Genomic DNA, 22,928 nt, shown 5'->3' with positions numbered 1-22,928 from the left:
TTCCTTTGATGAGGAGGTAATACTGGGTAGCTACCGCCTAAGGAATGTGGTAGCGGACGTGTAATTAGAGCAAAACCGCACAAACCCGGTCACGTTCAGCACCAGTCTTGTAGGCAGCAGTCATGAGTCGATAAGAGCATTATTAGGCCTCTCGAATCGAAGGGGTATGCGTAGCGTACCGGAATGCAGCGATGGCAGTGCACATCAAGATACAGACTTATGGCTTGTGTCAGATCGGTTTGCTCGTCCAGGAGGAGCACTTGCATCAGTACTAGCATAAGTGAGCCACGATTGGCACTCCGCTTCCAGGAGATATGATGAGTACGGAGCGTATAGAAGTAAGTAGAATACTTGCGAAATGAGTCTACAAAAGCCATTACCGAAGGACTCCGTCATTTTACCTTACAAATTCGCCTAATGTGAGTAAGATTCATTGCCTACTTGTTGACATGATCCAGAATGACCTCGAGGGGCTTCTTATCCTACGCTACTGTTAGCACTTCAAATCGATTATCCCGTCCCCGAGATAAAACTTACCCAAAGGATGTAGGTACACTGTTCACCCCAATCCCACCTATCACGCTCGTCCTTAAGCTTGATATCGAAGCTCCACACTAGCCTCGCAAGAATAAGACGCATCTCAGACCAAGCAAAACTGACACCCACGCACTTGTGTCTGCCCACCAGGAAAGGGTGGAACACGTCCATGTCATCTTCGTGATACGACTTTGGGTCCAGAAATCTCTCCGGCATGAAGGAGTTTGGGTTGCGGAAGTTGTAGGATTGTCGATAGGCGGAGAATTGATTGAAGGCCACGTAGGTCTGTTGACATGAAGTTAGTTAAGAAGCCAATATTTAGAAGCACAGTAGTAGCCTACCCCTTCAGGAACCCACTTGTCGCACACCATGTCGCCGCCTGCAGGTGCGATACGTGGGACTCCGATGACGACGGGAGGGTTAAGGCGCATGCCTTCTGAGATGACTGCGTTGAGGTAGGTCAGGTTGCCTGTTGTTGCCACTGTGATGTCACTCTCTTTCTGGAAAGTTCCCCTGATCTCCGCGGTGAGTCGATGCAGAACACCCTTATGCTGTACCAAGGATCTGATGATAGCAGTCAAGGCACTAGCTGAAGTCTCACTCCCGGCGAAGGCGAGTACGAGCAGGTTTATGCCCCACTCCGGGCCGGTAAAGGGATCTTTGAGGTCGCTGTACTTCTTGGTCGGCGTTACCCAGTCTGGACGCTCTGTATCCATGGCTATCCTCTTTCGAGCCTGTTCAAAGCTCATCTTTCGGTGTTCCATGCTCCTTTTCAAAATGCGCTTGGGAATGATGTAGCGGAGTAGCTTATCGATGGGCGGATACATGTTGGTTGACTGGATCAAAGCAAGGCCTTTACCGAAGTCTTGGGATATGTCGACCCAGGCATGCGCTTTGCCGTTCGCGACACAATTCCAGGACTCGCCATATGTGAAGTCGCCGGATATATCGAAGGTGAGATAGTTCAGCCACTTCTCAAGATCGATGGTCTTCCTTTTCTTTAGCTGTGTCATGAAGAGGTCAACGTAGCTCTCAATGATCGGTGCCTGTTCTTTCAAGATCTTCTCCGAGAACCCATTCGCGAATGCCCGTTTGTATCTCGCGTGGTCTCCTTCATGCCAGTTCACGATGGAGTTTGGATCCGTCGGGGTCTGCTTCTTGAACGAAGTACGGTTACGCTCGAATGGCAGATGGCCAGGGCGGGTGACGTAGATATCTTTCAACGCGCGGCTGCTGGCATAGGACAGCTCGTTGGGAGCCACACGCACGACGGGTCCATATTTGGTATGGAATTCAGTGAGTCGTTTGTGAATCTCTCCACGATGTGTTGAGACGACATGGGGGATGCGGAAGGCTCGCCAGAGCAGAGGACCGGGGTAGTGGCGAAGCGGATGCAGAAACGCATTGTAGAAGCCGTATACGAATGTGGACTTCCTATGGGTCAGTGGCGGGAAGGAACAACCCTGAAGCTGGTGAACTCACAACCAAGATAAGCAACACGCTTGCTACTATCGGATGCGCCCCGCTTGGTAGCAACGACGACAGTGAGAGGCCAAGCGCAGCGTTATTGCTTGTATCCGTCATTGCACAATGTCGATAGAGCCAGATAACTCTGACTTACGGTCCTGATGAGATTCTGCTGACGACCGTCATTGCAATAGGATGCATCGCAGCTGAAGTTGATATATACCTATCGTGGTCGGACCGCGTAGTGCCCGGCTTAGTTCCCGGCTTACCACCTCGGAGCCCCGCATTAAGCTTTGCGCTTGCGAACATTAAGTTTCGTGATGAATGACGCACAGTCGGGTGATAGATCTAACAGCCCGCGTGAACTTCTTGATAAGATGGAGATCGATCGATGTAGTATGAGAGGATCTTGCAGTTTCCACACAAGTGAGGTATTTATAAAAGCGCCTAAGAGGATGTGAATGTAGAATGGGTGACTTCCTACAACTCTGTCCTTTCAAATTTCGGACGTATTGCGTCATTGCTGTAAAAGTTGTGTACAAAAACAAGGCGAATCGAGTGTTCATCTTATCTGAGTTGATAGTCATCTTACCCTGATCAATGGAACAATCGACTGCATACCTGTCAGCAAGAAGGCGTATAAGAAAGTGAACAGTCCCGAAGTCTATTTTGCCATCGCATTTTTCAAGGATATGATACCATGCTGTCGTAAACTACAAGATGGAAGAAAATTTATTCACACCCGTTTCACTCCTTCTTGCGTGTGGTGTTTTGCTTTTCCTAGCCCGGAGCTTCGGTGCATTTCTAGTCTTGTGATGCTGCAATCAGGCGCGTACTTGAAGTAGTTCGACAGGGACAAGAACTGCCGGAGGTGGGGGAGATAGGCATGTACGAATCACAGGCTGGAAAGTGGCATGCTCAACGCTGATCCAGCACGGCACGGTGTTTGGCGATGCCGCAGTACTGCCTATATCACCGACTGGGGAGTGTTTATCGTGAAACATGGCGAGACAGATCTCCATCAGCATTGCATGAGATGGAAAAGATGAATAATGGTATTTGATGCTAGTCGAAAGTCAACAACAACAAGCCCTCAAGGCGAAAACGTCCGACCTTACATTTGATGAACATGGTCCCAACATCCAGCAGGGGCCTTACAGAATCTTTCATAACCTCTATATACTTGCCTAGATCCACTATCTAATAGGAAACGCGTCTTTCCAACTATTGTACTTCGCTGTTCCACCTCCTTGGCTGAGGTGGTAAGCCGTTGGCTGACGGTCCCCTACTACCCGGTCTGCTGCCCGGACCATCTACAGATGGTGCAGGTCGCATAGGTAGGTTCATGACATTGGAACTGCTCGATGTCCGTGTAGGGTATGAAGGTCGTCGTGGTGCTGGTTCGGGGTCGCCATTGGCTACTCTTTGCCTAGGGTCGCTGGATTCACGCTTGTGGGGAGGAGATCGCTCGCGGAGCTTCTCTTTAATGTCCGCTGCAGGAGCGGTTGGGGCGAGATGGGATTTGCGCTTGTTGTGCTCGATCATAGATATGGCCCATGCTTCAAGGTTGACAGGAGTGCGCTTTGCAGCTTGAAGGAAGGCATCGTGTTCCTGCTATAGTTAGCACACTTAGACATCGATTCAAGCTGGGACAACTTACGTATAGCTCCTTGGGAGTTGGTCGCTCCGCTGGATCCTTCATCAAACACTTTGCAATCATGTCCTCCAGAATGGATGGGAAGGCATCGCTCTTTGGTAGCTTGGGTGAAGGTTCCAACACGATTTGCTGCAAGAGATCCAAAATACCTTGAGGGCCTCCAGCTTCATCATCATCCGCGCTTCCAGAGAATGGAAACTTGCCAATGGCCAGTTCCATGAGCGTCAGTCCAACACTCCATACATCCGACTTGACGGTGTAGGGAGAACCTTGTATGCGCTCCGGCGCCATGTATGTACCTGTTCCTACGAAAGTCTCGGCAATAGACCCCTCGAGTTCACTTGAGACACCAAAGTCACACAGCTTGATGTTTCCTTTTGAGTTGACGAGGATGTTTGAGGGTTTGAGGTCGCGATGCATGATACGGTGGGCGCTGTAAAGGTAGGCAAGGCCGCCGAGCACGGCTTCTGAAATCTTTCCGAGAACGTCTACGCGGACGGGTCCGAATGATCGTGAGACCCAATCAAGCGACCTGGCGTGTAAGTTAGTAAATCACATGCTCCAGCATAAGCAGCTTGCACCTACCCCACGTCCATGTACTCCATGCACATAATGACATCGCCGGAGGGATTTTGGAAGGCACCATAAAAGTCGACAATGTAGGGTGAGTTGCAGTCGTGCATGATTCGGAGTTCTCGCACGATTCGCTTCCGGACTTCGTTCTTCGCTTCGACGTGGATGACCTGTCCCTGTCAGTCTTCCTCGTGCCATACATGCTCTTGGTGTGTAACTCACCTTCCGCGCCATGATGACCTTGGTAGCAGCGTGCTGCACCTTGCTGACTGTTCCTCCGTTTCCATGGCCCAGTTCGCGCAGCACTATCAGGTCCTCGGCCTTTAGATCCAGCTGGAACTCAACACCAATCTCTAGGGTATCCTGCTTCTCGTCGTTGGCTCGGGCGCCGGGTATTTGGGCATCTCCGGCGGAAGGTGCGGGTTTGGGGGCAGGAGCGCTGAGTGCGAGACCCTTGACGTTCTTCCTCTTCATCGTCTTCTGCTTGAAAGACGACTCGGCCATCTTGAAGGTTTGCGCCGAGCGCTGCTGTCGTGTGGGTGAGGGTGGACGGGTGCAACGACTGCAAGGTACAGGTTACTCCGTCAAGAATACAGAGTCGGAGTGGGTAAGAAGCCAGGTGCTGGCTGTGGTTTCGAGTTTGCCGCCCGACGCTGGGTCGACGATGGTACGCCAATGACGGAAATAGCCCAAAGGAGGACAGCGTCTATTGGTTTGTCCGTTTCCGGGCGCCTGACGAGCAAATGTGCAGGTGGCAGAATGCAGGGACCGATTGGAATGGCGATGGCAGTGAATGAAGGGCAGTGTCTCGGGCGTCGTTGACAGCAAACCGGTTCAGGAGAGGTCGTGGTCGTGTCAGTATCCAGCGCGAGTGGGGCGCGCTGGTGGGGTTGCGGTAGCGTCCAACGTCTGTAAACCAAGTCTGCGAGGCTGCAGAGGATGCAGATGGGCAGCAAGATAGCTCTGTCTTCGAGGAGAAAGAGAGCTATCAAATACTCCCGCTCTCCAAGGGATGAGTCTTTGACAAGTTTGTATACACTATACGATGCCTTGTTCAGGAGGTTTCAGACTCGCATGGTTCCTCGTCGCCATGCTTCACCTGCTTCTAGCGCAGAACTTCAAAGCGCGTATCTCGAATGCGGCCATGTGCCTGGCGTAACAGGCCAATCCGACGTCTACCGTTTTTCATGCCAATCAACGCCACGCAATACAGCTCAAACAAACGCAGAGTGTAATCGTTGCCTTGAAAGTATTCTCTTGCGAGGTGTAGCGATAACGATCATTCTGTGCATTGAAGCTTGAGTCGTCGCTGCATCCCTAGTATATCTAAGCTCAATCCTTCTCAAACACTGCCAGAGTTCATGACTAGATACATATAGAGAACCAGACTAGGGAAGCCCACGTGTTTGATGCCTGTAGCTGTAGCATGCTGTACCAAGTCGGGCATGGTCAACTTTTGTTGACGGTATCCCGCCTAGCGCGTATCAGGCTGTCACGTGACGAGCGTCAGTGCGGCCGAAAGTTAACGCGGCCGATGGGTGCGCGAACCTTTGAGAGCCTACTTCTGCCCTCCTTCTCTCCTTTACCTCCATTGCGCCCGAAACTCCCTCCTGCTGAATCGCCGCAGCACGATAGCCACTTCGCCGCAAAGAGCCGCCGAAATCGTCCATCGCGCTCCATCGCCAGAACCATCAGTCCACGCGTTGTCCTTGTTTGAATCACCATGGCGGAGTTCTTCGACACAATCGCCGACGTAGGCAGCGACGAGGAGGAAGATGAGGACTTTGATGGCGAGGCTGGCGACGCCGTTGAATCCAGGCCGAAGAAGACAAATGGCACCAATGGCATTGACGACTCGAGCGAGGAGGAAGATGACGACGACGAGGATCGACTGCGACAGGTAAGCTTGGCCATATTGGCTGGAGCATCTGCAGGTGCTAACGGACATATAGGAAGGTGAAGGCTTCATCGCAGACGAGGACGAAGAAGACGAGATCGCGGAGCGCAAACGTCGGCGCAGGAAGAGGAAGAAGAACCGTGACGAGGAGGAGGCCCTGGATGACGAGGATCTGGACCTGATCGGTGTCGAGGTTGAGCGCCCGGCAGAAGAACAGGTAAGGCATACTGTGCTGAAGCGTGGACACCGCTAACATAGGGGAAGTCGAGATTCAAGCGCCTGAAGCGTGGCCACAAGGAGCGCGTCAAGTCTCGCGGCGTGGACGACATCTTCTCCGACGACGAAGTAAACGAAGACTACGACGAGCCGCGCGGGCGCCTAGGCGACGAATTCGACGACTTCATCGAGGACGACAAGTTCGAAGACGAGATCGAAGATGACCGCGACGTCACACAACCAGGCATAAATCTGATCACAAAGGGACTGCAGGCTGCTGGTCTGGACGAGGGAGCAGAGGAAGACTACAGGGCTGCCTTCGGTGATGGCACAGATTATGACTGGGCCCTGGAGATGCAAGAGGCGGAAGAGGATGAGCAAGCCGGTGAAGGCCGTGAGCTTCAACTCAAGGACGTCTTCGAGCCATCGCAGCTACAGGAGCGCATGCTTACGGATGAGGACAACGTCATCCGCGAGACCGACATTCCCGAGCGACTGCAGCTAGCTCGGAGGTCTTTCAAGGAGATCGAGCTTACACCAGAAGACATGCAAGCACGCTTGACAGAAGAGGCCACCTGGATCAGCAATATGCTGTGGCCAAAGAAGGGCCTCCCCCGCTACTTCCTGCAACCTTTCGAGAAGGCCGTGCGCAAGGTCCTGGAGTTTATCAATCTTGAAGACTACGAAGTGCCCTTCATCTTCAATCACCGGAAGGATTACCTCATCCACGCGCCAAGCGATAACGACGATTACGACGACATAGACAATCCGCCGCCTATGGATGCACGACCAGAGCGCCTGCTCAATCAGGCCGACTTGTGGGAAGTATTCGAGTTCGACCTCAAGTTCAGAGCCTTTGCAGAGAAGCGCGATGCCCTCAAGCAAAACTATGAGAACCTGAAGAGTGTATACTCTGACATCACTGATCCCGAGATTGAGGAGTTGGCGGCCAAGGCCATTACTATCGAAGAGATCCAGGAACTCCAAGATTACCTGCACTACAAGTACTCGCAAGAGATCAACGAGGTCCGGCAGGAAGTGAATGGAACACAGAAGCGTGCCAACAACGCGCGAAGCTTTTTCGACAAATTGCGCGGCGGCAAAGCAAATCAACTCGTTAAAGCGATCGGCATCACACCAGAGGACTTTGCGAAGAAGGTCGATGGGTCGAACCGAGGCGCGCATACAATCGAGGACCCGCCATACAAAGTTGAAGAGCTCGCTGACCAGATGGCTGAAGCTCCAGAGACTGGCGCCACTCTTCTCAGGTCTACGAAGCTCTTGTTTGTTCAGGATTTGCAAATGTGCTCGCGCCTCCGTCGATACCTGCGTGGTAGCTTCTACCAGAACGCGCAGATTGACTGTATTCGCACTGACAAGGGCATGCGAAAGATCACAGAGGACCATCCCTACTACGAGTTCAAGTACCTACGTGGGGTCACATTTTCGGATCTTCAAGGTCGGCCGGATCTCTTTTTGAAGATGCTGAAGGCCGAGGCAGAAGGTCTTGTACAAGTCCGAATCTCCATGGGCAACTACAAGAACTTCAAGACAAAGCTTGAAGAAAAGATCATCTCCGAAGGTGTCAGTGAAGTCTCTGACACTTGGAACGCCCTCCGTAAGGAACTGCTCGGTGCCGCGCTAGACAAGCTACAGCATGTCATCGCCAATGGTGTCAAAGAAACCCTGCGTGCTCGATGCGAGGATGAACTCGCCGCATCAGCAAGAGAGAACTACTACAACAAGCTTGATCAAGCACCCTACAAGCTGAAGAGTGCACCTCTCGGATCTGTACCAAACGTCCTCTGCCTGACCAACGGCAAAGGCCAACGTGGAGACGCAATCATGTGGGCCTATGTTGAGAACGATGGGCGAGTACTTGAGCACGGCCGCTTGGTGGAGATGCGCCTTGGGAACGCGGAGCGTGGTATTCCTGAAGGCCAAGACATCGATAAGTTCGTCGACGTGATACAGCGTCGCCGACCAGACGTGATTGGTGTCAGTGGCTTCTCTGTCGAGACACGAAAACTGTACAAGGATCTTCAGGAAATCATCGGCCAGCGAGGCTTGACCGGCCCAGCATACGAGGACGAAGACACCGGTGAAGAGAGGAACGAGCCGCTGGAAGTGATCTTGGTTAACGATGAGGTCGCCCGTCTTTACCATACGAGTGGTCGGGCTATCGCCGAGTTCCCCAAGTATCCCGCGCTAACGAGGTACTGCGTTGCTCTCGGACGGTACCTGCAAAATCCATTGGCGGAATACGCATCGCTCGGTAAAGACATCGTTTCGATACCCTTCATCCCCAATCAAACCTTGATACCACAAGAGAAGCTCCTGGACCGCCTAGAGACCGCCATGGTAGACATGGTCAACCTCGTGGGTATCGACCTACCGGAGACCTACGACGACAAATACCTCTCGAAGTTGATTCCTTACGTGTGTGGTCTGGGGCCTCGTAAGGCTGATCGGTTGATCAAGGCCATTCAAGCGAACAGCGATGAGATTCTGTCACGTTTCGACCTTCTCGGTGTGTCTGAGTCTAGGGACCTCAAGGCAGCCATGGGTCCCAAGGTTTTCCAGAATTGCGCCAGTTTCCTTTACATCCCCTACGACTCAACAGAAGAATCCTCCGATTACTTGGACTACACTCGTGTACATCCAGAAGACTACGATCTCGCGAGGAAGATGGTCGCTGATGCCCTTAACATGGACGAAGAAGATGTTAAGGCCGAGACTGACGAAGGTGGACCCAGTGCCGTTGTTAGGAAGATGGTTCGCGAAGAGACCACCGATCTAGTCAACGACCTGGCCCTCGAAGACTACGCAGCGGAGATTGAACGGAACTTCGGTCAGCGCAAGCGCGCAACACTCGAGACCATTCGCGCTGAGCTCGACAACCCTTACGAGGAGATCCGACAGATCTTTGCGCTGCTGTCTGGTGCTGAGCTGTTCACAATGTTGACTGGTGAGACGGAGGAGACACTTTATGAGGGTATGGTCGTGCCCGTTACCATCAGGCGAACATTCCCAGATCACATCGAGGTCAAGTTGGAATGCGGCATCGAAGGTGGCGTGTCCGAATCAGAGTTCCCAGAGGGTGTTAGCAGTGGCGGTCAAGAACCTCGCCACGTCTACCAGAGCCATCAGATCGTGCGCGCACGTATCGTTTACCTCAATCGCAAGGCTCTTACTGCACAACTGTCGCTCCGAGACGATCTCATTCGAGCGCCAGAGAAGAAGCCCTACAACCGCGCAGCTGGGGAATGGGATGACACTCAAGAAGCCCTCGACAAGAAGGCTGCCGAGAAGGAGAAAGAAGTTGCGTCCGGTCGGCCCAACCGTGTCGTCAACCACCCTCTGTTCTTTGCCTTCAACACCATGCAAGCCGAAGAGTATCTCGGTGGTAAGGAGACTGGTGACCTGGTCATTCGTCCATCGTCCAAGGGTTTCGACCATCTGGTCGTCACATGGAAAGTGTCCAACAACGCATACCAGCATCTTGACGTTCTCGAGATGAACAAGGCCAACCAGTTCTCGCTCGGAAAGCAGCTCAAGATCGGAAAGCACACTTACTCCGATCTCGACGAGTTGATCGTCAACCACGTCGAAGCTATGGCACGCAAAGTTACAGAGATTACACGAGATGAGCGATTCCAACCTGGTACACGAGAAGATACTGGTAAGTCTATCGCATCATCCACCCTCTGATATTCGAATCACAAGCTAACTCCTTCGCAGAGAAATGGTTAGAGAACTACTGCGAAGCCAACCCTTCACGCTCCATGTACGCCTTCTGCAGCATGCCCAAGTACCCCGGTCACTTCTGGATCTGCTTCCAGATGAGCGCTCGCGGACCCAAGGGAGCCTGGGGCATCAAGGTCGTTCCCAACGCATTCGAACTACACAAGAACGTTTACCCCGATATGTTGGCGCTCAAGAACGGCTTCAAGCTGTTGATCAGTACGGCTAGCAAAGCGCAACCAAGGCGTTGAGGAAAACGAAGGTCGACTGGCAGTCTATTCCAAGACCAAGCTGGAAGTTGGGTTTTGGAGTGCTTCGAGTACGTGTATTGGTAGTTTTCCCCTGGCTTTATTTTTTGTATCTGTTCTCTTCACATCAGTCATCCCGGGATCATTGCATAGCCTACTTTGAAAGGGCCACTAAAAGAATTACCACTCATAATACGGCGCTCTTTGGGGATTTCCCAGTCTATAGAGATATCAGAAATTGGCATTTTGTTCTTCCCAATCTCCGTGCAACACACTTAAATGTACGCGCATCGTATGTCGTAAAGTCCGTCGTCTCGGTTAGTATCGATGTTTTGAAATGTTTTGAACTTGTTCCATGTACACCTTCCTTACTTACGGAAACGAAGGATAATAAACCCCGAACCCAACCTCACCACCTAACAAACCCACGCACCTTATTTAAGGGAATAAAACTAAACATCGTAGAGCCTACGTTGCTGTTAGGCTGACTACTTTGCATATTCCTATCTTGATGTAGGCTGCAGGCCTGTTCGTTTGTTTTTCATAATGTGAGGTGCACGCAAAAAAAAAAACGCTGTCTAATTTGACAAGTCTCCACCGATCGTAATACCATCACCAACAATACTAGATCGCCCCTCTAACCGGTGACACTCACCCATCCTCACGATCTCCACATGGGTCATTTTCTCCGTCCCGTCTCCATCAGATATTCCGGTGAAACAGACTCTGATCTACGCTCGCGTATGCATGCATGCAAGCTTGCTGGTCCGGCCGATCTAGATCTACACGCCACAAAAGGAAAACTTGACGGAGTCAACTCCGTGTACGAATTATACCCGGTGGCTTGGCATGTTTACGTTGGTGCTGGAGGCTGGGCTGGTTTAGTCGAGACTGTGCTGTGCTGAGTCGTGGGTTGTAGGGCGGGAGGAGGCTGGATGCATTATTGTGAGATAATGGGGAGTTTTCGTTGGTGAAGAGGTTTTCGCAGTTAGGAAGTACGTGTCAGAGGAGCTGAGGAAATGGCTGGATGTGCGTTACTCACCGGATAGACGTTGCTAGGTGTTCACGACATTGCGTAATTCCGGAGTATATGGCTTGCGTCCTCAACTTTATGCAGGATGGTAACATGGAAGAGTCGCAGAGTGACCAGTTGGCACAAAGATATGAAGATGGATATCATTCAATTATTACTATGAACAGAGGCAAGGACGAACCCGTCCTTGTCCTCGCCAGCTTCTCACTGGCTTGGGGGTATAAACTTCCTCCTCCCCTTACCGCAAATGATGAAAAAATGTTCAATGAATAGTAGAGAGCCCTCTCTCGTAAGAGCAGGATTTAGTTTCCGGGTATCAAGGTGTTACTTTTATGTCTGTTGATGACCGGAGGTAGGCGCCTGGCTCCTCGATGGTTGTGTGTGGATATGTCGTTATCAAGAAAGATGTCGTAAAAGGAACTTTTGTTGTTGGTGATTGTACAATGGGAGATGGTAGACCTCCATGGAAACGCCGTGCTGATGGAAATGCTGGGATGGAAGATGACGAGAGATTCAGAACCAGCTCTCATGTTGAAGATGGGTATGCAAGAAGTGAAGGTTGAGCGCAAGATGAGGCGGCGGTAACTCTCTTATTGGTGAGAGAATTGCCTGCTCAGGCGCTGCCATGCGTGCTCCATGCTGCGGCGGACGCCGTCCTTCTCGCTCTCTACGCTCGAGGAGCTGGAGGTGGAGGAGGCGGAGTTTTGGCGTTGGGATCGGGGCTTCATCTCGTCGACGAGGTTGCCGGCACCGCCGCGACCGATGTGGTAGACGGGTGCTTGTTGAGTGCGGAGACGTTCTTGCTGTTGGAGTTCCTCGTCGAAGCTGAAGATGGCGCGCTCAGACTTCTTCATGTTGCCAGCACCGCCACGACCGGTGGCGTAGAAGGCGTTGCTGGGTGGGGGAGGCAGCTTAGTGCGCGAAGCAGGACCTGAGGCTGTGGGGCCGGGGGTGACCTCGGTGGGCTTGATGCGCATAGCATTGCCGGCACCGCCGCGGCCAGAGTACATGTAGGCACCGGCGGATGGGTGAGGCTCGCTGATGTGGAAGTTGACCATTTTGATTGTTTGGTAGTGAGGTTGGTTGGTTGTTTGGATGTTGGGATCAAGTCAAGTGGCGACTGTCGTCGATGGGAATCTGGGGTAGCGTTGATAATAAGAGGTAGCTCCGGGAAGATCTGTAGTGGTTGATGATCGTTGGTACTCAACAAGACCTACTGGGGTAGAAGGGTTTATATAACAAACAGCGTCGCACTGATCACGATCCCCTCTTACTACTGAAATGCAAGGCAAGAAAACCTCTCACGCGCAAGCTTTTTTTCGGCGCCACGAAACGAACCAGACGCGCACGAGGCCAGCTCAGAAGCCTTGGAAGTCTGAGCGACACTTTGCAGTTAACGGCAGTCGATGGATCATGCGTCCCCTAACAAGGCCAGTGTAGGAAATTTCTCAGCACCATGAATAGTTTACCATTACCCCCTCAAAATGCGGTGATTGGCTGGAGCGAGTTTCTCGGGGGTAAGAGATTGCCAGGGGAAATGGTCAGGTGCAGCGGAGAACAAGGAGCGAAGCGATCGAGCCCATGACGCTATCGAAAGCCCGGAGCTTGGCTCCGCAGCAACCGCATCCACCTGCGTCGCACATGGCCGAAGCGCCGCCTGTGAGGTGTCTGACTGAAAATTTGTCGCAGAAGACGCCATGCGCAAACTGGGGCCTTGTGCCAGCTTCCGCGACGGCCAGCGCACGCTTCCCGCCGGAGAGTGTGGAGGCGGGAAGAGATTTTTTCGCGGTGCTGCGTCTCACGTCTGGCTCGCGTCATGCATACGCCGCATACGCTCTGCGCTTGTCATCGGGTGCCTGGATCAGAGGGGAACCGAGATGGAGACGCTGCAGATTCTGACGCTGCCTGTTCGATGCTGGTGTTGCTGTTTTGATACCCATTGCATGCATCGATAACCATCCTTCTGCAAGGCACAGCGAGCTTCAACGTCGGTGGCGTCTTCCAAAAAAGCAATTGCATCTTCGGCCACTTCAATTTTTCGCTCTGCCAGCTGACCACGTACGTTCAGTTGGCTGTCCGAGCCTCCGGACGCACCGTCGTGCATGACGTCGAGCATCGTGAAGTCTAGGCGTGGGCGGCTCTGTGCTTGCGGTCTGCGGTGACGAACAGGTACGTGGCCCCCTGTTGTGGCTGGCCCTGTGATCAGGTACCTGCAGTGCTCGCGATCGCTGCAGCTGGGGTGATGCTATTTGCGCATGTCATGTCGCCATTGTGTGTAATATGCGTTGCACATTACGTGGAGTGAAGCATCGGTGATTTGACCGCAGTCACACCATAGCTGACGAGACTAGACAAGACCTCACGATGCTTGGCACACCCATTCGCCCAAACCATCTGACTGTAACTTCCCGTTTCGCACTCCGTGTGCACATTCGCAAGTGGATTAATTTGTGGTATTCTGTACGCTTCATAATCATAGGGGTATTCCAAAGCGCTCACAAACGCCTGCCATGCACGGGCTCTCCCCCTCGTACACCTTACCTAACCGACACTCTCGAACCATGCTCGCGCTTAAGTAACAGAAACGCACTCGAATGCGGGGAAAGCAGCATGCTACAGTAGCTCTCCCGTCTAGAAGCTACGGCTACCGGCTGACACGTAGATCTGCCATCACCCAACCAAGCGCGCAGCCCCCAGCTTTCTTCCTTCGTGGTTGGCGCGACCCCAGGTCTTGGGACCCCATTCCATGACTAACTGCAACTGCGCTACCCATGCAACCACGCAGCTCCTTCTCGAAAGATGATGCGGAGGCGGGAGAAACGGGTGCGGAGTAAGTACTGCTGCCAAAGACGACGTGTCGGTGCTTATGCGAATTTGGTGTGGATGATGTCTGGGTTTTCCTGCCATTCGTCTTTCTCTACCCACATCTGCATGCACGTGTCAGTTCAATGGCTACAGCCTCGTTTGGGAATAAGAAACTTACCTTCTTGAAGGTGCTGAGACCCGCAAGAATGCTGCCGCCAGTCCACGTGGTGTAGATGCGCTCTGGTGGTGCTAAGATCTTGATCCTCATGTCCTTCACCGCCAGTCTTTGCACCTCATGAAGCAGCCTGTTTCCGAATCCCTTTGTCAATGTGGAACCTCCAGAGAGTACGATGTTGCCATAAAGCGCCTTTCGGAGGTCCATGTCGGTTCTGTGTATCGCCTCGACAACTATCTGGTGCACGCCAGGGTACTCCAGACCAATGATCTCGGGGTTGAAGAGTATCTCTGGTGCTCGGAAGCGTTCCGCTCCGATCTAGACTGTCAGCTCGTGTCGGATGCGTCTCGTCATTTGTACTCACCTTTATCTTCTGGCCATCAGGTAGTGCGTAGTCAACGCTCTTGCCCTCTGACCTGGACGAGCCTGACCAGTCCTTTTCCTCCTTGGCTGGATCGAGTGCCACGTATCCTGTTGCCTCTTTGATGTTCTTGACCGTTTCCTTCTCAGCGCTTGTGTGAAAGACGCGTCCGCTTTTCCTCAGTAGCTGCTGGAAGTGCTCTGTAACGTCTCGGCCTGCCACGTCTATCCTCCTGATGCTGTTGGGAATTGCGAAACCCTGGAAGACTGGTACTGCGTGCGAAACACCGTCTCCCGAGTCTAGAACCAGGCCAGTAGTCTTGCCGGATGCGTATAACGAAAGGACGGCTTGGACCGATGTGTATAAGGCAGGCACATTAAACGTCTCGAATAGAATCTGGGCAGCCGTATCGCGGTTTTCTCGGGGGTTTAGCGGAGGCTCTGTGAGGAGTACGGGATGCTGCGAAGATGAACAGTCAGCTAGATGCCCCTCCATCGCAGCAAATGGCAGTCTGCCACGGTCCAACTCACATCTTCGCTGACGGTCCTCAGGCCTTCTGTGTAGACATACTGCCATATCCGCTCCATATCATCCCAGTCTGTGACAATGCCGTGCTCCAATGGGTAGTTGATCTTGAAAAGCCCCCTATATTGTTGTGCTTGTGGTCCTATGAATACGTCGCCCTCCAATGCGCCTGCCATTGTCCGCACATGCTTCGGCCGTCCTACGTAGGACGGAAAAAAGCACTTCGGCACATCCTCGCCCGCGAATCCAGCTCTGATGGTTCCACTACCGTTGTCTATCACGATCGGAGCATTGTGTAGTCGGGAGCCCATGGCGGGGTTGGAGAGTAGCGATGGATTTGGGGCGTTGGTAATTCGGGATAGCGAGCCGGGGCGATGACGGTAGAGAGACGGTTATTACGGCGGGACAAAGGGCTGGTGTCGTGGCAGCTTCCCCAGGTTGGAGCTCCTTCTGTATCGCGAAAGTTCACGACGCGCTTCGGCATTGACGACAGGGGTACCCTCACCGCATCACGTGCCGGCGCTCGCACCTCCAAGAACACGCATTTGCTCCGGCGCATCATCCACATCGACCACAGTTATAATTTGTGCTTCGTCTTTGTTCCATTGTACATAAGCGCGTAATACAGTCATATCATCAAGCATTTTTCCGCCCTCAGCCGAGCGCCTCACTCCCCCGCGTCAGCACTATCCAGGCAACCACCCGTGGACGACTACAATGAACATCATGTTCCGCTACCGACTGTCTGCTATGTTCACATGCCCGCGGCCTATAATCTCCAGACTCTCTGCAACCTCACATACATCTTGACTACCCTCTAGGTTCTCCAGAAGCATGTCTCCAGTGAAGCCTACTCCCGCCATGCAGGCTGCCGCGGCCACCTTCTCTTCTAATATACAGAAACGCGAAGATGCTTTCTACGAGCCAAGAAAACAGCCTTATTATTACACCTCTTCAGACAGCAATTGGAAGCCAGCAGCACCCGGTCAAACGTTCCCAAAAGACGAATCGGAGTTACTTCTGCATCCCACGAAGCTTCGTCTGATCTCCTGGAATATCGATGTCCTTGTTCCGTTCCCAGAAGAACGAATGAGCGCCGCATTAGATCATCTGCACGACTTAGTATCGTCGACGCCGCCAGAAAACGCAATCGTCATATTCTTACAAGAGATGGGAGTATCGGACATGGAGCAGATTCGAGACTCAGCCTGGGTCAAGCAACGCTTCAACCTCACAGATATCGACTCGCAAAACTGGCTAAGCTCTCATTATGGCACCACCACACTCATCGATCGGCGAGTGCACATAGACTCTGTGTTCCGCGTTCCGTGGTACAGCAAGTTTGGTCGAGACGGCCTATTTGTGGATATCAAGCTTTACAACTCCATTCGTCCAGATCTTCCGGTGAAACTACTACGGCTATGTAACACACATCTTGAGTCTCTGGTCGCTGATCCGCCTGTCCGCCCCGTTCAGATGGCAGCCGCAAAGCAGTACCTCAACCACAACGACGTCGAAAGCGCGATACTAGCTGGCGATCTCAATGCTATTGAGCCCTTTGATCGCTCTCTGCACACAGACAATGAGCTCGAGGATATGTACCTATTGATAGGCGGTCATGCCAATGGCCCCGGCAACGCAAATGCCTTCGGGAACCCTAATGTTCCTGAACACGCAAATCGCCCCGGTGAAGAAGACAGCGACAATGGGTACACCTGGGGTTACCAGTCTCCACAAGCCATGAGGGATAGGTTCGGATGTAGCAGGATGGATAAGATCTTGTTCCAAGGGTGGCTAGCTCCTTGGAAGTTCCAGAGAATTGGTATGGGCGTCAAAGTAGCTGAGGAGCATAGACAGATGATGAAGGAAGCGGGCGAGCTAGATTGGGTTTCGGATCATTATGGCGTCATGGGTGATTTTTCCCTCGCTTATCGGGGACAGCTGACAAAGTATGAATCAAGGCAGCAAGTGTGACTTTGGGGATGTCGCGGACGCTCGTTGTCGATAAATCTATCCAACCCATCGCATCCCGCAAGTGATGTCAGTCCGGCATACGTCAATGGAACTTGCGTCTCTATATGTGGGAGATAATCCAGGTGTCATCCGGCACTATCATCCACGTTGGTGTTTATAGTAGCATTGCTTATCATCCACCAAGTAAGTGAACAGGAGACTAAGACATAATGACCAGCTGGCCACTCGATCCTTTGGACCAGAAACATACTTTCTTTCTGCCTCGTTGTGAACATTCTTGGTGAGTGTAAATTGACACAGAGGAAGAAGACTACAATGAGACAAAGCACAGATGAAAAACCAGGATAGAGATGAGTCATAAAGACAAGTCTTTCGAGGATCAATCTTGGTATTTGAATCGTGGCGTAGACACCGACGATTCAGTACGCTTCGACGTGACCGAGACAAGATAGAGCGCATTGGAGGGAGTGAAGACTGCTGGCAATAGCTTTTTATGGCTCTCGAGTTATTGTATTCATACGTCTACTTCAATCCTGCGAAACCATCAGTTTTACTGAGGATGTCTTCTGCACAGCATCACTTTACCACAGTCTTGAAATGGAAATTTCGCTCGACACCTCGATCTCCGCGATTTACTAAAACCTAAAGTTTCGCACGGGGCGGCCACGACGCCACTCATCCGCCAAGCGCTCTCTCAACTCATCATCAACGATGAATCCTATATCCACCTGGTTCACCGGAGTGTTGAGCCGCATCTCCAACATCCATTCGTCCATCTGTTGACGTGAGTCGTCGCCAGGGCGGTTCCAGCGACCGAAGGAGCACTGATGCATCCATTCCTTCGCATGACCTTTTTTGATCCAAAAGATCACCAACGGGGCATTTTTTTCTTTTACGAACATGCATTCTACATGCTTTACCGAGTTTTGTACGAAGGTGTGCAGCTCAGGCGCAGCTTCCGAGTGTGTAAGATTGTACAATACACGCTCCATACGGGGCTGCAATGGCGGGATATCGGCTAGCCTGAAGGCTACGTTGACCTTAGGAGCTTTGCTACAGAGAAAGACAAGGTAGATGATGTCCCTATGGGGTGCTAGGTCGCCCTTGGTTCCTAGTTCGCCCTTGGGCTCATATCCATGGTCTGGTAACTGAACGGTAAGGTTTCCGCGAGCTTGCTTGGGCTCTGTACCGGTAGGAAGAACAAAGGTATTGATGTAAGGAAGCGAATCCAGGCACTGAATCTGGACCCTTGTCTGCGCCTTGTAGATAGGCAGATACTCTGTTCGGAGCTGACGACAGGCTTGTGTGAGACCGAAGAACTGTCGTTTGGGTTGACCAGCATACTCGTATTGTCGGGTGAGCTTGTGGACAAGACGGATGTCGTCTGGTTCTTGCGCGAACCCGTAGATGCGATTGCGAAGCTCTGGTGACATGCGTTAGTGTGATGTAGTACAATCTTCTTACCCCTTCGGGACTGACTTCGACTCACCTCCAGGAAGCTTGAGAAGAGGGCTTGTGGGTACGTTGTTGACCGACATGTCAGTTGGCTGCACGTGCATGACTTCGGTGTTGACAGATAATCCGAACGTGGCTCTGTTGAGTTAGGTAGTAGAGATTTGAGAAGGAATAAAGATCGGACTTGTCATACTTTTGTGGTTTTAAGGCTTTCTAAACGCACGAGTGCGAAGTTTTATTACATCCCTCTAAGTATCAGCAGCACATGATTGTGGTGTACTTTGGTTGTTGAGGTGAGATTTTACAGAGAACCATGGTTGCGATACACTAAAGCCAAGGCATACATTCGACACGTGACAAGGCTTTCCACAGTTAAGTTGCTTAATTTCCTGGTGGTAAGGCTGCCTTGATGCGCCTCACAGCGGCTTCGATGTGAACATATCCGACTGATATAATCTACCGAGGCAAGTGTAGCGGCGTCAAAATACCCCAATGCATATATCGCGTAGAGTGAATCAATGTAGTCGGATGGAAGGAAGCACAAAGGTATACAAGGCGTGCCTGAGTCTCTACCATTGAGGTAAATTACCACTATAGAAGCTACATGAGCACCAGCAGGCTTCATTCGTCACACAGAAAACCTCTGAATACATGCAAGCTTCGGCGACCGCCATGCTATGTCAGTTTCCTGACTTTATCTAGACCTCTCGCAATGGTCATGACAGAAACTGCAGCGGCCTTGGATTGCCCCAGTGATCGCTTGGGTTGAACCTCCATGCCCCCTTGTGCTTTCTTGTGAACCAATACGCGTTCAGATATGGGATGAAGAACGGTACAGGTGGAAAGGCTCCACTACCAGGGTAGCTTCTGTCGACACAGCCAAGTACCAACGGGATGACGAGATTCTGAAGAGGCAGCTTATTAGTGTTTTGCTTGATGATGAGCAGCTGGTGAGAAGATCGGAATACGCACCGGATCAGCAGTCTTTGCTCCTTCGTCGGCTACTTCTTTCATCGCTTGCTTGATCTTCTCCCCATCACACTTATCGAGTTGTATCAAAGTATCGATCTCGTCGTGTAGATGCTGGGTGAGGACAGGTGCGAATTCATCGATCAGGCTCTTCAGTTTCGCCGCGTCATACGTCTTCTCTCCAGCCACGACTTCTTCGGCCCACTTCACCAGGCCTGCAATCTTCGGCTCAAACTCATGATGCTGGTCCACGTTTCCTCCCATTATACCTTCCCAGCCATCTATTCCTGCCTCCCTTGCAATCTGCTCTATCTTTGGAAAGAACATAGTCTCTTCAAGGGAGTGATGGTGGTGCACGGTATCGGCCCATGCGGTAACGTACAGCATAAGATCTGCAACGTCGCCAGGGAGTTGAACGAAGGGCGATTGGTGATGTATGGAATTTAGAGCGCGGAGCAAGAGGTTGTGAACATTGGCCATTTCGATGGCGACGTCGAGAACACCTGCATTTGCGCATACTGGCGCGTTTGGTTGACCGGGAATGTTGAGGAGGGCGAATGGTGTGTCTGCCCACGTGTTTGCTTCTGGCTTGGTGTTCATGCTGAGGACTTATGGCGGTAAAACATTCACTGAGGGTCGAAACAAGAAAGAGGTGGATCGCACAATACTTTTGTACTGCAGCCTAGGAATAGTCAAGCCTTCGAGGCTGATGTGCGATAGTCGCTGCTTACCGCGCATATGTTAGCCCGTAAGGCTGAACGGTGTATACATAAGTTTTTCTTCTTCTGGTTAGCAGGCAATCCTCTTGCCAGCTGGCGTAAGCAGTACGCTCTTTACGGACAATGCGCAGGAGCGTATCGGAGTTTTACCCCTCCCATAGCTGATGCTACGACTCTGTGCATTCATGTCCTCAGCGCTTCTGGAGATTGATGGGAATCATGCTCTAAGGCATGAGATAGTTGCTCGTTAGGACTTTGTACACCCGGTGATGTCTGAGGTTTCGTCGAGCTGTTAGTGCCATTGCGAAGGCTAATCTCGATTGCTCGGCACTCGGTACAGGTGCTGTTCTTTGGGTAACGGTGTTATGCATTCGACCATGGATTGCCAGTATAGATAACAGAGTGCGTCCGAGGCTGTGCAACTTCTGAAAAGCCCTTGGAAGATATGGCTTCGACTGCGCTGGATGTTTCGGTGTTGGGAAGCCCTGGGATTCTCGTGGCAGGGGAAATGAAGGGCGAACTAGAGCCTTGGCAGATGACATAGCTTCTCGGTCCCTATCTTGAGCAACTTCACGGGACCGTAGCACCTCGTTGTTTCATCAATACCACCGAACAAGCATCCTCCCGACTGCTCGCCAATACCCGCGCATAATGACGCTGGTGATGACAGCGTCTCTCAGGACACGCCATAGATTCGAGCTGGGATGATGGAAGCGCAATCGTGAATGCGCGCGTAGGAAGGCTGTACCCCGACGAAGTATTGAGCAGCGCGCTCATGGGAAAGATATGCTCTTAAGGTTCCACGCGCCTTATGGCACGGACGGTAGATCTGCCGATCGTTTGATGAAGACAGATGACCCCACGCTCCGGCCATTGCAATTCATCCGCTTCACCAGAATTGATGACAAGGGACTACAGCTATGCAGACGACCCTGTTTCGTTTCAATAAAGTCTAGACCTGTTTTTGTAACCCTGTTTCTTGTCCAGGCAGACATTATGCAGGGCCAGTACCCTGTTACGCCCACAAAAGAAAGAAACAAGGTGAGGTCAGAACAGAAACAAATAGATGTCTGTAACGGTCCGTTACGCGCAGGGGGATACCTCATTTCGTACCTCCACAGTTTGCATCACCGTGCTCCCGACCCCACGGCGATCATTTACAACTTTAATTCCTAGCGTATGACATAGAGCGAGGTAATATAGAAGACGGTCCGCTCTCTTGAATTCATTCTTCAATAACCGGCCTTTCACAACAGCAAACTGTTCACCGTTGTGGCGCATTGACTTGTCTATCACCGACACTCAACCTGCGAACCGTACGACATCTTCTCGATACCTCTCCCTTCGTACTCCGATCTACCATCCAGAATGTACACCCAAATGCTCTTCAGCGCGTTTCTCGCGACGACGCTCGCGGCACCACTCGTCCAACGGCAGTCACCCAAGACTGGAGCCAGTGACAGTTGGCAACCCGCACCCGACACAATAACGACATGCGACACCGACTCCGATAAATCACTCAGCTTCACAGCTGATCCCAAACTCGAAACTATCCTTAACGACGCCTGCGCCGCCATGATGCCCGGTTGCGCCTATCCAGACCGCATCGCCACCGGTACGCTGTGTACCGCGACTGTTGACTACCCACTCAACGGCCATAAGAACAGTACACAAGATGCCAATGCAGTGGGTAGCGATGGTAATCGCATTACCGACTATGCTGTTAGATGTAAGAAATTCTTATCCAATTCGCAGCATCCAAATGTACTAATCAAGGTTATAGTCGATGTCACCCCAGCTTCCCAACCCGAGGACTCTGCTGGTGTCTTCTGGAAGGTCGAGGATTGCTATGGTTACTTTGCTCGCATGCTTCAGAAGGAGGGAAAAGAGGGATGTCACAACAGCGTCGGATCTGGTTCCGGTAATGTGACGGTTGGCGGTGATTCATCACTGGCTGGTACCGTCTTCAAAGTCTCCGTTGTTCCTACGGAGAGTTTGCAATAGCTGCTCATTTTTACTTTCTTGTTCATTTTTTAGGGTATTGCTGAGCTTCGGCGTCACGATAGGCGCACACGGATCATGGATCAAGCGCTGTGCGCATCGGTGTTCTATTGTAGCAGGCACATTACTATTCATTTTATGATTGCTACATTTCACGTCAAAAATTGGTGAGATGTGCGCCTTCTTCACTGTTCCTTCCACACTAGTGTGCAATTGTAGCAGCCGCATTCACTGTGAGTTTCTGCGACTTTTGTATCCGATGGTTGGCTAAGCAGATCTACGATAACTGCCAGGTCGACAATAGATTGAGTTTTGTACAAGCGATTGGACTGTCGTTCGCTATCTGGAATTACTCGTGGTTACAGTCGGGTCGATATCTTGCAACAAGTACTCGCGAGGCATTTGCAGATCGTCCTTCGGTGTGGCGGGATGGCACCGTCATAAAGCTCGCAACGGCTTTACATCACCTAGTTTCGGAGGCTTCGTTAGCATCCTTCTTAGGCGAAACCATCACATATAATATTGTAGAGGCCATGCGGCGAAGGCGGTGATGCGGCTCTATGCCAAGTCGG

The 22,928-nt window shown here is 51.8% G+C and overlaps 9 protein-coding genes across 9 annotated transcripts; 3 read left to right on the top strand and 6 right to left on the bottom strand.

Annotated features, from left to right (window-relative positions):
- Nucleotides 1–224: 224 nt before the first annotated feature.
- On the bottom strand, nucleotides 225–2,248 carry BKA58DRAFT_176162 (benzoate 4-monooxygenase cytochrome P450). The gene is made up of 4 exons (XM_046165280.1): nucleotides 2,020–2,248; nucleotides 879–1,967; nucleotides 538–822; nucleotides 225–482 (listed from the first exon to the last, which is right to left on the bottom strand). The coding sequence occupies exons 1-4, from the start codon at nucleotides 2,119–2,121 to the stop codon at nucleotides 438–440; spliced, it is 1,521 nt and encodes a 506-aa protein (XP_046025252.1). The 5' UTR covers nucleotides 2,122–2,248; the 3' UTR covers nucleotides 225–437.
- Nucleotides 2,249–3,228: 980 nt separating this feature from the next.
- BKA58DRAFT_315868 (dual specificity mitogen-activated protein kinase) lies at nucleotides 3,229–4,738 on the bottom strand (the record flags this gene model as incomplete). Its single annotated transcript, XM_046167544.1, has 4 exons — nucleotides 3,229–3,615; nucleotides 3,665–4,193; nucleotides 4,247–4,404; nucleotides 4,457–4,738. 4 exons carry the CDS (start codon nucleotides 4,736–4,738, stop codon nucleotides 3,229–3,231), a joined length of 1,356 nt encoding a protein of 451 aa, XP_046025251.1.
- A 1,219-nt stretch (nucleotides 4,739–5,957) lies between these two features.
- BKA58DRAFT_316081 (transcription elongation factor spt6) lies at nucleotides 5,958–10,342 on the top strand (the record flags this gene model as incomplete). The annotated part of the gene is made up of 4 exons (XM_046167557.1): nucleotides 5,958–6,134; nucleotides 6,187–6,348; nucleotides 6,390–10,029; nucleotides 10,089–10,342. The coding sequence occupies 4 exons, from the start codon at nucleotides 5,958–5,960 to the stop codon at nucleotides 10,340–10,342; spliced, it is 4,233 nt and encodes a 1,410-aa protein (XP_046025250.1).
- Nucleotides 10,343–11,803: 1,461 nt separating this feature from the next.
- Nucleotides 11,804–12,691, bottom strand: BKA58DRAFT_176136 (uncharacterized protein). Its single transcript, XM_046165279.1, has one exon. It carries the CDS (start codon nucleotides 12,428–12,430, stop codon nucleotides 11,963–11,965), a length of 468 nt encoding a protein of 155 aa, XP_046025249.1. The 5' UTR covers nucleotides 12,431–12,691; the 3' UTR covers nucleotides 11,804–11,962.
- A 1,424-nt stretch (nucleotides 12,692–14,115) lies between these two features.
- BKA58DRAFT_176099 (actin family) lies at nucleotides 14,116–15,789 on the bottom strand. The gene is made up of 4 exons (XM_046165278.1): nucleotides 15,244–15,789; nucleotides 14,717–15,172; nucleotides 14,356–14,670; nucleotides 14,116–14,299 (listed from the first exon to the last, which is right to left on the bottom strand). The coding sequence occupies exons 1-4, from the start codon at nucleotides 15,547–15,549 to the stop codon at nucleotides 14,237–14,239; spliced, it is 1,140 nt and encodes a 379-aa protein (XP_046025248.1). The 5' UTR covers nucleotides 15,550–15,789; the 3' UTR covers nucleotides 14,116–14,236.
- A 283-nt stretch (nucleotides 15,790–16,072) lies between these two features.
- BKA58DRAFT_314998 (Endonuclease/exonuclease/phosphatase) lies at nucleotides 16,073–17,212 on the top strand (the record flags this gene model as incomplete). The annotated part of the gene is made up of 2 exons (XM_046167500.1): nucleotides 16,073–16,853; nucleotides 16,932–17,212. 2 exons carry the CDS (start codon nucleotides 16,073–16,075, stop codon nucleotides 17,210–17,212), a joined length of 1,062 nt encoding a protein of 353 aa, XP_046025247.1.
- Nucleotides 17,213–17,847: 635 nt separating this feature from the next.
- Nucleotides 17,848–18,882, bottom strand: BKA58DRAFT_469422 (uncharacterized protein; the record flags this gene model as incomplete). Its single annotated transcript, XM_046175146.1, has 2 exons — nucleotides 18,702–18,882; nucleotides 17,848–18,635 (listed from the first exon to the last, which is right to left on the bottom strand). The coding sequence occupies exons 1-2, from the start codon at nucleotides 18,769–18,771 to the stop codon at nucleotides 17,848–17,850; spliced, it is 858 nt and encodes a 285-aa protein (XP_046025246.1). The 5' UTR covers nucleotides 18,772–18,882.
- Nucleotides 18,883–18,895: 13 nt separating this feature from the next.
- Nucleotides 18,896–20,407, bottom strand: BKA58DRAFT_176073 (uncharacterized protein). The gene is made up of 2 exons (XM_046165277.1): nucleotides 19,640–20,407; nucleotides 18,896–19,572 (listed from the first exon to the last, which is right to left on the bottom strand). Exons 1-2 carry the CDS (start codon nucleotides 20,234–20,236, stop codon nucleotides 19,384–19,386), a joined length of 786 nt encoding a protein of 261 aa, XP_046025245.1. The 5' UTR covers nucleotides 20,237–20,407; the 3' UTR covers nucleotides 18,896–19,383.
- Nucleotides 20,408–21,723: 1,316 nt separating this feature from the next.
- On the top strand, nucleotides 21,724–22,359 carry BKA58DRAFT_439938 (uncharacterized protein; the record flags this gene model as incomplete). Its single annotated transcript, XM_046173715.1, has 2 exons — nucleotides 21,724–22,084; nucleotides 22,139–22,359. 2 exons carry the CDS (start codon nucleotides 21,724–21,726, stop codon nucleotides 22,357–22,359), a joined length of 582 nt encoding a protein of 193 aa, XP_046025244.1.
- Between the last annotated feature and the right edge of the window lie 569 nt (nucleotides 22,360–22,928).

This window comes from Alternaria rosae, assembly GCF_020736505.1.
Source record: "Alternaria rosae strain MPI-PUGE-AT-0040 chromosome Unknown BKA58scaffold_5, whole genome shotgun sequence".
In the NCBI taxonomy this organism is placed as follows: domain Eukaryota; kingdom Fungi; phylum Ascomycota; class Dothideomycetes; order Pleosporales; family Pleosporaceae; genus Alternaria; species Alternaria rosae.
This window is presented reverse-complemented; position numbering and strand designations above follow the sequence as displayed.